The sequence below is a fragment of the Erithacus rubecula genome, assembly GCF_903797595.1.
Source record: "Erithacus rubecula genome assembly, chromosome: 3".
NCBI classification, from domain to species: domain Eukaryota; kingdom Metazoa; phylum Chordata; class Aves; order Passeriformes; family Muscicapidae; genus Erithacus; species Erithacus rubecula.
Window position 1 is genome coordinate 101,489,386 of NC_136689.1, and position 12,189 is coordinate 101,501,574.

General features: G+C 43.1%; 1 protein-coding gene across 1 annotated transcript in view; it reads left to right on the plus strand.

The window, feature by feature from the left end:
* The first annotated feature begins 7,795 nt into the window (after positions 1 to 7,795).
* The window catches only part of COLEC12 (collectin subfamily member 12), a 91,496-nt gene continuing 87,102 nt past the window's right edge, over positions 7,796 to 12,189 (plus strand). Inside the window, exon 1 of the mRNA XM_079301251.1 lies at positions 7,796 to 8,181. Within this exon, the coding sequence (XP_079157377.1) occupies positions 8,175 to 8,181 (7 nt within the window). The 5' untranslated portion in view covers positions 7,796 to 8,174. The remainder of the gene's footprint in view (positions 8,182 to 12,189) is intronic.

The following is a 12,189-nucleotide window of genomic DNA, read 5'->3' on the forward strand; positions in this document are numbered from 1 at the left end:
TTGATAATTTTTTTGGAAAATTTTCAGTCATTTCCAAGAAAGAACTTAGGGGAAAATGTATATATTGTTGTCTATGTCAAAAGCCTGTAGATATTTTCCTTTAAAAACTCCCATTTCCCAGGCTTTGCATCACAATCCTGAAATCTGGTGGGTAGGTGATCTTTGTGCCTGGAATAACATTTTCTCTTTCCCAGTGGGAGTCTGCACAGCATACAAGCAAGATGTCAACCCCAGATTTGTACAGTGAAGAAAACTTTAAGTCTTTTAAGAGTTCTACCTCACTTATTGTAAAGGTCAGAGAAGAGGCATGGAAAAAAGAAATTTCTGATTTTCAAAGGTGAAGCTAGAGAACAAGACCCTGACTCTGCCAGTCAGTGCCCATGTGATGGGAGCAACTACACTGGGCCTGGCTGAGGTGACTTTCTTCAAGTAGCCTGCACAGTGTTGTGCTTTAGATTTGTCACCAAAACAGTGCAGGTAAATTCATGGTTTTGATGTTGCTGAGCAGTACTTTCACAGCACCAGGGCTTTCTCTGTTTCTAGCTCTGCTGCCCCACCAGTAGGCTGGGAGTAGGCAAGAGGCTAGGAGGGGACAGCTGACCCAAACTGCCCAGGGATATTTCACACCATATACATCATGCTCATCAATGAAACAGGGACTTTTTGTGCTTAGCTGCAGCTTGAAGGCTGACTGGGCATGGGACTGCTGGTGGGAGGTGATGAGTGATTGCCTTTGCATCAGTTGGGATCTTTTCTTCCCCATTCACTTATTAAACTGCCTTCATCTTGACCCATGAGTTTTTCTCACTTTTGGCTTTCCAACTCTCTCCCCCGTCTCTCTGGGGGAAAGTGAGTGAGCAACTGGGTGGGGGCTGAGCTGCCAACAGCTGGCTTCAACCCTCTCCAGCAGCTCACCAACACCCAGCTCATCTGGTCTGTCACTACCCATGTTTTTCCCAACAATCCCGACAGGAGCCCTATGGCTTAATTTGCAGAAGGGCTGAGCAATGCCCCCTGACATGGAAGTCAGTGGGATGTAGCCCTCCAGCTTGTAAACACTGTGCATGACTGCAGCTGGATTGCTGCTCTTCTGCAGCCAGCAGCACCCCTCATGTCCTCATGTCCCAGCCACCCACTCGTGGGGTTTCACTCAGAGCCTGCCAGGGCTGCTCTTTGCAGGTTTCATTTGCATGGAAAGATGGGAGAGAAAGGTCAGAGGCAGCACTGTGTGTAGCTGAGCCTTGTGGGGTTGTCACTAGGATTTTTAGCCAGGCTTGGAAAGCAGAAAGTGCCCTCAGGTATACAGTGTGAACATCAACAACAACATTGGGTAGCTCGAGAAATTGTTGCACTTCTAGTGATTCACTTCTTAGGAGAGTATAGCTTTAATCTTACTTTGGCTCAGTCCTATAAAATGGAAATATTGATACTCCTTTTTGCTTGCAAAGTTTAGTTAAGACTTGTGAAATGCTGCCTTGATGACAGACATAAAGGAAATCAGTAATTTTATCTTCAGAGAAGTGCATGAATGTTGCAGTGAATGGGACCACAGGTACAATGAAGAAAAGATAAAATACTGAATGGGTGCTCCCTAATGAGTTCAGTCCCCATTATAAACTAGTATCCATATGGATATCTTTTGTCAGTAGGAATATATGTCTTGTCAATACTTGCAAACATAGGCTGGTAAATTGAAGTCCCATGGGAAATCTTTCTCCGGGCATTTCCTATCCTCTCAATGCTTGATTTCACCACCTCAGTAGTGTTTTTTGACCACAACTATTTGTGCATGCCTGACAAGATGAAAAAGTCATGGTATCTCTTCATAGCCTTCATTAATATTTCCAGGAAATAACTCATGCTCTGTAATCTACCTGAAAGAAGATAGAAGCAGAACATCATTTGCATCAGAAGCAACTGTTGATAATATGGTCTCAGAAGCAATGTATGAGGAACTATTTATCACTATCTATCTTTTGGTACATTTGGTCCTTTGAAGTCCATTTGCTGGGAAAAAAAAAAATCAATGTAAACCTGGTAAATGCTACTAAAAATACTAATCAGACTGGCCATCTTTTAATTTCAATATGTCCCAAAAATCAAAACTTCACAGGCTCAGCATTCTCCATAAATATTAATTTACATAATTTACAGATGTGTTCTACATAGCGTGCAAAATACTTTACAATTGCAGTCATGATGTTCCCTAATTTTCAAAGGGTTTTTTTCTGTATTTTTTGGGCCAAAGTCAGAGCTGAAGAGTTGTAATTTAATATTCCCCTGGACCTACTTACACCCACTTGTTGAAGCATCAGGGAGTCCTAATGGGTGGAACTCCTGGGTTGAGGAGCCAAAATATATTGCAATAATGTTAACTTAATATAGGGAGGATTTACTGTATTTTTATTTGCTTTTCTTGCTATGATACTCTCCTGTGACCAAGCAATATACAAGCCACATTCAGTCCCTGTTTGACTCTGAGGTCTGCACTGCCAGGCAATGGTCAGGAACATCACATATGGTATTCTAGTACCTGAAGAGACCCTGTAAGAAAGATGGAGAGGGGCTTTTCACAGAAGCACACTGTGACAGGACAAGGAGAAATGGTTCAAACTGAAAGACAATAGGTTTAGATTAGATATTAGGAAATAATTCTTAACTGTGAGGTGGTGAGGCATTGCAACAGATTTCCCAGAAAAATTGTGGATGTACCATCCCTGGAAGTGTTTAAGGCCATTCTGAGCAACCTGGTCCAGTGGAAGATGTCCTTGTCCACAGCAGAGGGGTGGAATCAAATGATCCTGGAAGTTCCTTCCAACCCAGGCCATTCTATGATTGGATTATTGTATCATGGATTTGAATTTACCATCTGAGCCTCTATTGATATAAACAGCAAATTTGGGGCTTGGCCACAGCTGAGCCACGCTGTGTTGGTGTCTGTAAGAAGTTTACACCAGCTTCCACTCCCTCTAGTGCCAGGTGCCCTTAGGGAGACAGCTCTGTGCACCACTTTACTGTGGGAGAAGTTGCACAGCCAGACTGGAGGATGCCAAACACACCCAGCTGAGCCCCAGATGTGGGGCATGTAATGACAGCAGACTGGTGCTTCTCTGAGCTGCCCCAGCCCAATTCTGAGTTCCTGCTGGATGGCTCCCACTAAAGGTAGCCATAAGCTGAATGTCATTGGCATTTGGACATCTCTCAAAACATGGAGAGATCTTTGCTGCCTTCTATCAACACAAATCAAACTCTGGGCAGGATCATTTTGATATACTCCAGCTGAACAGCTGACCTGGTTAGACCCCAGGCATTAAGAACCTATTTCTGAGGCAATCCAAATTATTTTTCTGTGTGTTGAAAGAAACACATACTATGAGCAAACAAAATGTCATAAGTAATGTATAAAAATCTGCTTCTGCAAGGACCCTAATAAAATTGGCACTAATTATTTGGTCTTGGTTTTACTGTATTCAGCATTTAAGCACTCAAGCAGAAGTGGAATTACTTTTCATTATGGAAATTTTGGAGTGCAAATGTCAAATATTTCATTGGTCGGGATATTAAGCAGATACAAGAGCTACAATTGTTTTAGGCAATTTTGACAAAAAACTGTGCAAGAAAATTGGTCTGTAAATTGCCAGAATAAAATTTCACAAACTTTCTGAACTGAAAACAATCTCTCTTAGTTCAAAATATGAACAAACACCACAATGATGTGTTTTACCAAATATCAAAAATATGAAACAGTGATCCCTCAATCTCATCCACAGACGATTGCAGTAGCTGTACTTTTACTTGCATTCCAGCATTGTGCTTTTATTTAAATTTAGTGCAATGTGACTGTCCAGTCTATTCTAGAGCTGTCTTCCTTCTTCCAAGATAAAAAGGTCACAGCAATTGAAAGACAAGAGAACTGGCACATGAGCATTTGCATGATCAACATCCAAACTATGGCTAGAACAAGTCTGTATCTCTGAGTAATTCTGGCATGCTGAAAAGACAACCAGGTGTTTTGCTGCTTTCAGAATCCCCCTCAGTCTCACAGTTAATCAAAAAATAGGGAAGGAAAAACAAAAACCAACCTCACTTGCCAGGGACAAATCTAGATAACTAAATACTTTCAAATTATGATGCTAATTACCCAGATTAAGAAAAGACTCATCTGCAGATTTAACAAAATTATTAGCAAATAACTTCACCATTTGTTCAGGATCATTTACAAACTCATTACCCAGATCCAAGGATAATGTCTTCACTCTGGGCACAGCTCCAAAATGGTCATTAACAACAATATGAAATTGTTGTGCAGAAAAAGATTTATCATTAAAATATGTTATAATACTCAACTCTTACTTTTCAAATGCACATTTTGTATGAAACCCAAATGGTACTTACTTCAGACAAATGATCTTCCACATATGGTTCCCGTGTCACATGCAGTTCTCCTCAATGATGGAGATGCATGCTTTTATTTTTTTCAGACATTTTAAAATTTAATTTTTGCCCTTCATATTGCCCTTGTTTTGTTCAGGCTATGAGAAAGCTGACAGTCAAAAGAGAGTGTCACACATGCCTCCATGTGCAAGGACCAAGGCTTCAAGTCCAAGACTTGCCAAATAGCACAAATTTTGTATATTAGGCTCTGGGAATGAGCCAGGTGAGAGTAATGGTCCGTTATGAAGTGGAATCAAAGTGAGCAAGAACTGAGCACATTACCTTGGGTTTAAATCACTTTAGCACACACACCCTGCACAACTTATTCTAAGTGCATACAGGGAGATTAAACACTGGCATATTTCTCTTTTGGATTACTGATGAATTGGAACACATTTTGCATAGTAAAAGTGAGTGAGATCCATTATAAACAAACTTCCTTGTTACTCAAGAGGAGATTGTAGCAAGAAAAAAATAAACAACGCACATATGGTTGGGAAGTGCTTAAAGTCGCACCATACCATAGCAACTGCAAAGCACTCACTTGGGTACCTTATTTCAGCATTTGATGAATAAATTGTAATAGTTCCATATAAACAAGCCATATTAGGGCAATATGTAAACATTTCTAAAGAAGGATTATTTATTTAGATCCCTTAGTCCTTCTCTGACTCTGGATCTGGCTGCAACATGGGATTGCTTTGTGACAGGCAGCCCGTTGTGGTAGTAAGCTGCTGTTACATTATTATTGTTGGATGAAAAAACAGGCCTCATAATTTATGTTCTGAACTAGGGTAACAAAGAAGCCCCTAAAATGAAGCAGTTCTGTGAAATTAGTTTCCCTAGAATGTGGTCTAAAGTTTCCTAAAAATAAAAGAATATGAAAACACACTTGAAACTTTTTCTGAGAAGATCAGTGGTTTTCTGTGGAAAGGCAAAGTGTTTGGCAAATTTCACCATAGACTTAAATGAAACTTGAAAAATAAGAAAGAGTGTATAAAAAGCTAAAGTTTGTGAAGTCCTGTGACTGGCAACACAGTATTATGTTTCCTAGCATAATACACACCTGTAATATGTAGTGTACTGCACCTTAAATATGTATATATTCAGCTGAACATATACAATAATGTATATGCTCCATAATAGCAATTATCCACTGATGTTCTTTAAGTGTTCTTGATCAATTACCCCATCTCCATGATCCATCAACCATCTGTCTTCCCCTTCATTAATCCCAGGATTGCTAAGGGTGGTGATGGTGTCTAACACCTACACCTTCCTCTGGTGGACAGACATGGATCAGTGGGAAGGAAAGAAGAATGCTCACTTCAGAAACCAAAACATAAAATACTTGGGCTTAAAGGAAAGATTTGACATATGAAACAGTTCATGAGTTTCCTGCATTTCTTTGCTAGCACTAGATTTTTATAGCAGTATTAGCAGAAACTCATCAGCCATTTAAATTAATGTATTTTTACACATACTTTCTTACACATTCCTAATGTATGTGTAAGAAATCCAGTGTGAAATACAACTTACATGAATAAAACCCAATATAGAAGCTTACTCTGGAAAAAGTATCTCACTATGTTCACAAATTAATATTTTCAAGTCACAAGAATGAAGGCAGACCCCAAGCCTACTGAAAAGGCAGACCCCAAGCCTACTGAATCAATCATAAGCTCTATATGAATTCAAATACTAAAATTTTTTCTTTCAATAAATAAGGAATATATTTTCCTCAGATGCAGCAATTCAGTCATCAGGGTCTACAATTCTGGTTACTACACTTCAGTTCATTAAGGTTACTGTACAAGAAATTAGAACAGTGTTATCATTTACTGCTTTTGAGGAATTTTCTAAATTCCTGCACAATCCTGCTCCTTGCACATCACCTGATGACACAGGTTTAAGGTGATATTTCTTTTTCCTTTTTTTTTTTTTTTTTTTTTTTTTTTTTTAAAAGCATTCCTTCTGCATTATTTTCAAAGAGAAGCACTCTCCTATGGAGAAATGGGGTTTCATTATTGCTTTCATCCAGTCAATACAAAGTGATGGAAAGGTTTCTTTTTGGAAACATACTCATGGGCTTTGGATCAGAGTTCCAATGGCATTCAGTTTTGCAAACAGAATTGTATTGGTTATTTAAAATAAAAATTGTAAATTAACTTAGGAACCTCACACCACCAAATAAACATGAGTGTGTCTCATAAATACTGTGGTCCTAATCCAACACAGCACTATACAGGGACCCCATAATTACCTGATGGCTGCATTCAGATTTAAGTTTTTTACTCATGATACTCCAGTCAACTGCTAGAGTGTAAACTAAAAGCTGAGTCAAGTCTCTTTGATATCTGAGCCCTGCTTTAAAACAACAAATGGCTACTGCAGCTGGTATTCCAATATTTTCATCACTCCCAAACTAAAGGTACTGCCTCCAAGTCAGTGAAACGTTCAAGCTGATGTCAATTCAAGTAACCAGTCCAACTGAAGGAATTCGGATTTCTGAATTTGTTCTTTTATTTTGCTCTAGAATGACTACTTTTGCTGGACTTAATCCTCCATTTCTTGCTGATATGAGATCATGCTTTATAAGTTTCCAATGCTTTTTGACCAGGTATTAAACTAATACTGTGACCCTGAGCCATGACCTTTCTGGTGGACACTGTGGTCCTTAATGGAGCTATAGACTCTCTGAAAAGACCATGTAGTATAATCATTTCTTTGGGCATCCCTACATTCAACAGGCTGTGATGCCTCTAACAGCAAAGGCAAAATCGTGTGCATCTCATCGCTGCATCATGAGGGACTTCATTCATGCCCAGAATGGTGCACATTACACCTGCCCTGCCTCATCAGCACAATGTTAACACTCAAAGCTGGATCATAAACATTTATCACAGTCTTCAATTGCCCAAAAATTGGTAGCTTTGCAGAAAAACAAACCATGGCTTTCATCAAAACAGGAGCCTGGAAACGATCCCTTATTCCTGGCAACATCCAGAACTAGAAAAATAAAAGATGACTAGCCTGTATATCCCTAATCCCACAAATATTTACACACACTCTCCAGCGCCTGTAGCGCACGCAGTCCCATTGAACCCAACGGGACTTCTCGTTGCGCTTCGTTCAGCACCAGGGTGAATTTCGCCCATCCTGCGGCCGCTCCCCAGCAGCCGGGATCCGTGTGGCTGGTGCGGGAGCCTGCGGGGCTCACAGCCCCCAGGAAACCTGCCCACACGGGCAGGGGGAGTGCAGAGCCCGCTCCAGCCGGGAACACCACGTCCCGCTTCAGGTCATTGACGGGTGCCCTGTGACTCCCGTCCCGGGCTGCTCCCCACGGACGGGGTGCGACACTCCCGGGGCGCGACACCCACGAGTGTGACACCCCCGGGGTGCGACATCCCCATCCCCGTCCCCCGGCGGGACCCCGAGCCCGCCCCTCCGCCCGGCCCCGGCCGCGGCCCCTTCCCCGGGGCGGAGGGAGGGAGGCGGGGCCGGGCCGGGCTCGGCGGGGCTGGCGGCGAGGGCTGGGTGCCGCCGAGGAGCGAGGGCGAGCGGCAGCGGCCGGGGCTGCGCACGGGGCCCGCGGCGGGCATGACCCGGCAGTAGCACGGCATGGCCCGGCAATAGCACGGCATGGCCCGGCAGTAGGCAGGAGCGCTCCGCCGCCCGCCGCTCCCGGCGGCAGCCCCGCCGCGCCCCGTCCGTCCTATGCGAGCCGCCCCGGCGCCAAGATGAAAGGTAGGGACGGGAGAGGAGCGGGATGCGCGCTGCGCCGCCCGCACACGTGCACCGGGCATCCCGCGGTGCGCAGAGTGCGGGACACCGTGCGGGACACCGTGCGGAACACCGTGCGGGAACACCGTGCGGGAACACCGTGCGGAACACCGTGCGGGAACACCGTGCGGGAACACCGTGCGGGACACCGTGCGGGACACCGTGCGGAACACCGTGCGGGACACCGTGCGGGACACCGTGCGGAACACCGTGCGGGAACACCGTGCGGGACACCGTGCGGGAACACCGTGCGGGAACACCGTGCGGGACACCGTGCGGAACACCGTGCGGGCACGGGCTGTGGCCAGGGACACTGCGGGCAGGGCGGTGCGGGTGGCCGGGGCAGGCAGCGGGGTGCTGGCAGGACACGGTGCGGGCAGGTGGAGGGTGGCTCTGCAGGGGCAGAGCGCGGCTCTCGCCGCCACCGCGGTGTCCGTCAGCGCAGTCCGGGTGTCCCCGTGGGAGTGGGAGTGTGTCCCGGCATGTCTGCTCTGCCCCCAGCTCGGTTTCTCTCGGCACCCAACTTTTATCTTCCCCCTCGCGGGTGCCCCGAGAAGAAGGCTTGGGTTTCTCCCTGGTTGGTTTGTTTACTTTTTGCCAGCGTTTTGCGATGTTCTTGGTGTTGCTTCTAAACATCTGGCAGTGATTAGGTGCCAGTAGAAGCTTAACTGGCTTGTGAAATGTATTTGGCGTATTTATCCTCTACATCCACCGACTGGAAAATTTTTGGTCTTTACTTTGCATCTGTTCAAACTTGACACTCTGTTTCTTTTCCTTTTTCTCTCTTTTTCTCCCGTCTCTTCTTGTTCTAAATGGGTGCAACATTTGATCCTGTCCTACATTGCTGTGACTGAGAGGTATCACATACTTTAAATTGGAATAAAGGAGCAGATTGCCAAATTGCTACATTGCAACCTAGTAAAGATGTATGGGGCAAGAAAGCCTTCTGTTTATGAAAACTGACAGCCTTACAGCAAAAAGCAGAGGCTTTACACACTGGGGAATACTTGCAATGAAAGCATCAAAGGACATTATGGAAAGTTTAGGAGTTAGATGGGACTTTGTGAGAGTTGAATCCAGTTTTTCTTCAGAGGCAAAAAAAGGGAAAAGACATACATATATGAAAATTGCTTTTGGGCACCACTGTGCCTGTTCTTGGACAGAGTCTTATTCCAGATGCCAGGAGGCCAGTAAACCTCATGATAGTTACACTGAGTTTCCAGAGTCTAGGACACCAAATGATGTGATTATTTATTCACTTGCCAGAATAGCTGCCTGAAGGGAGGAAAAACTTTTGGAGGGCATTTATTTTGCAAGCCCACACACACACTATCTAAGTTACTTCTGATACTTCAGGGCCATGCAATATATTAAAAATAATGTATTTACAGTGTTCTTTATTTATAGGCTGCTCATGCCAAAAATTCTGTCATCAGCTGTAAGGGCAGGAACAAACCAAAACCATGGGAATCTGTCACTAGGTAGAACAAACTTATGCCTGTTACCACTGAAAGCCTTACACTCCATTCTTTGGTGTTTTGGGGAGAGGTGGGATGCAAAGGGCCAAGGATGGGAATAACATATAATGCGACTTGTGTCTCCTTCCATTCTGCTTCCACTGCTCTTTGCAAAGCAGAGCAGTGCCATTCAAAGGGAAGATGTAATTGCTGCTCCTGGGAGCACTCGCTTCTGCCCCACACTCCATCAAGAGGGAGTGCTAGTCCTTACCATTTGGCTTCCCTAAGAGTGACCACATCCATCTTATTTCTTTCCCCTGGAGAGTTACAGAAATCAGTAATAAAACATGCAAAGAAGAACACTTGAATGACTGTGCTAATAGCAAAAGAAAAGTGTCAAACAAATCATCACATCAAATGCTTTTGCCAGTGTTAGAGAGAAGTTAGAGAGTCAAACCAAATTTTGACTCGGTGATTTCCTTTTCTGGGTGCAGACTTGGCTTTTCATATTTTCTCTTTAAACTTGATGGTAGTGATAATTGTAGGACTGTAGAACTTTGTATAGTTACACATTTTTCTCAATAAAAACAAAAAGATCTGTTGATTGCAGCTGTCTCTGTATCTACCCTCTCTAGAGAATGGAGGAATATCTAAATAATTACATCACTAAATATCTGTAAGGAATAAATTATATTTCCCATTGCTGGTGTTTGTAATGTGTTATGTTTTAAATCAGTAAAACAAATGGAAGTTTCTGTTCAATATGCTGGCAGTTTTATTTCCAGCAAACAACTCTGAGCTCACAAACTTTGTCATATTTTTTAGTAATAATTCATGTGATTTATATAAGGATATGACTGTTTTAGGGTCAGATTTATCTTTATCAAATGATACTTCTAAGTTATGGTTATTTATTGGGGTATGAAGGAGTGCTTGTTGCCAGGGAAACAAATGAAAACAACTTCCTCATAGTCAAACACCACCACATGTTCAAAAACATTGGCCCTAATTTAAGACAGGGACAAGCATTGTTAAAACTGAGAACTTCTTCCCTTAAAGCTGCAATATATTTTGAAATTACCACTTTAAACTCTATCTGTAATCACTACTGTCACAGCAGTGCTGGTGATAAGTGTTCTTCTCTGAAATATGGATACAGTTTGGATAACCAATTAATACTAATGCCCAAAGTCAGGCAACAAAGTCAAGGTGGTCATTTTGGGACTGCTGCTCCAGGATGGCAGAGAATCTCTTAATTAATGATGCTCAAGGTAGCTTAGCTGCTTCTTGTCATTCCTCCTCCACTACCTCCTCCTTCTCCTCTGCCATCACAAGCAGCTTGCAATGCACCACTTGAATAGCAATGGTGCTGGAGGACAAATTATCTGGGATCCTGTGCTTGAGTGCTGGGATGTGCTGAGAGCTGGAAATGCCACCAAATATTCTGTCCCTTGCCGTTTATAAAAAGATGCACGGGGGAGAAACAGGCTTGTCCTTGGCTGTGCTGCAGTGGAGCAGTGAAGCTGCAGAGCCCAGGGAGCAGCCTGGCCTGAACACCAGCCTCTCTTGGCCTCCACCCCTGTCCCTCAAAGGCGGCTCGGAGCGCTGTGTGCACACTGAGATAAGGGCACACCGAGCTCCCACAGGACATGCCATTTCAGTTTGCCACAAGATTGCCTCACACAGTGACCACTTTATCAGACAATTAATTAATTAACCCATCAGCCTGTGTTGCAAAAATGTCTCTTCCCTGGGGCTTAGAGCCTGGATGTATTTGCAAATAACACTTACAATAGCAAAACTTGACTGTGTGTGCAAGTACAGTTGTTCTTTCTTGACTGCCTTGAAAAGTCTTAAATAATCTATTTATATGATTCTTGACAGGTTTTGCCTTTCTCTCCGTTTTGATGCCACTGCTAATTCTAAAGAATAAAGGAATAAAAGTTATAATTTTGTAACACCACAGAAAAGTCTCTCTCTCTCTTTCTCTCTCTCTCTGTCTATTGTGCGCACAAAATCAAACGAACAGTCATCTGCTAATAGGTCTTTCCTGGATAGAAACTTCAAACCAAGAATTTAAAAAAAAAATCCAGTCCAAAGCATTTTGCAGAAGCCAGAAAGCATCTGAAAACCAAGGATTAGAAGTGGAGTGATCTAGTAACCTTTCCTTAGTCCATTTATAACAGAGCTTATATGAATATAGTGACATAAACATGAAACATATGCAGGAGGTCTGAGTGGTGTGTGTTGGACATGTCACAGGACCCTACAGCAGAAGTTCAAAGGCACGAGCAGTTATAATAAATGTGTGATAAAACGCAGAACAAATCCTGAGCAATGCTACTATACAGTCCTGTGTGTGTCCTGAATTGATTGGTAGCACAGAGGATTTTAAACATATGGATGAGAAAGATGCAAGTGTGTGTCAAAGCGTGTTCTTATTAACAATACAGAGAAAAACAGAGCTATTAAATTAAAATAAATCTGTTATTGCATGGATAGAAATATTACTGTA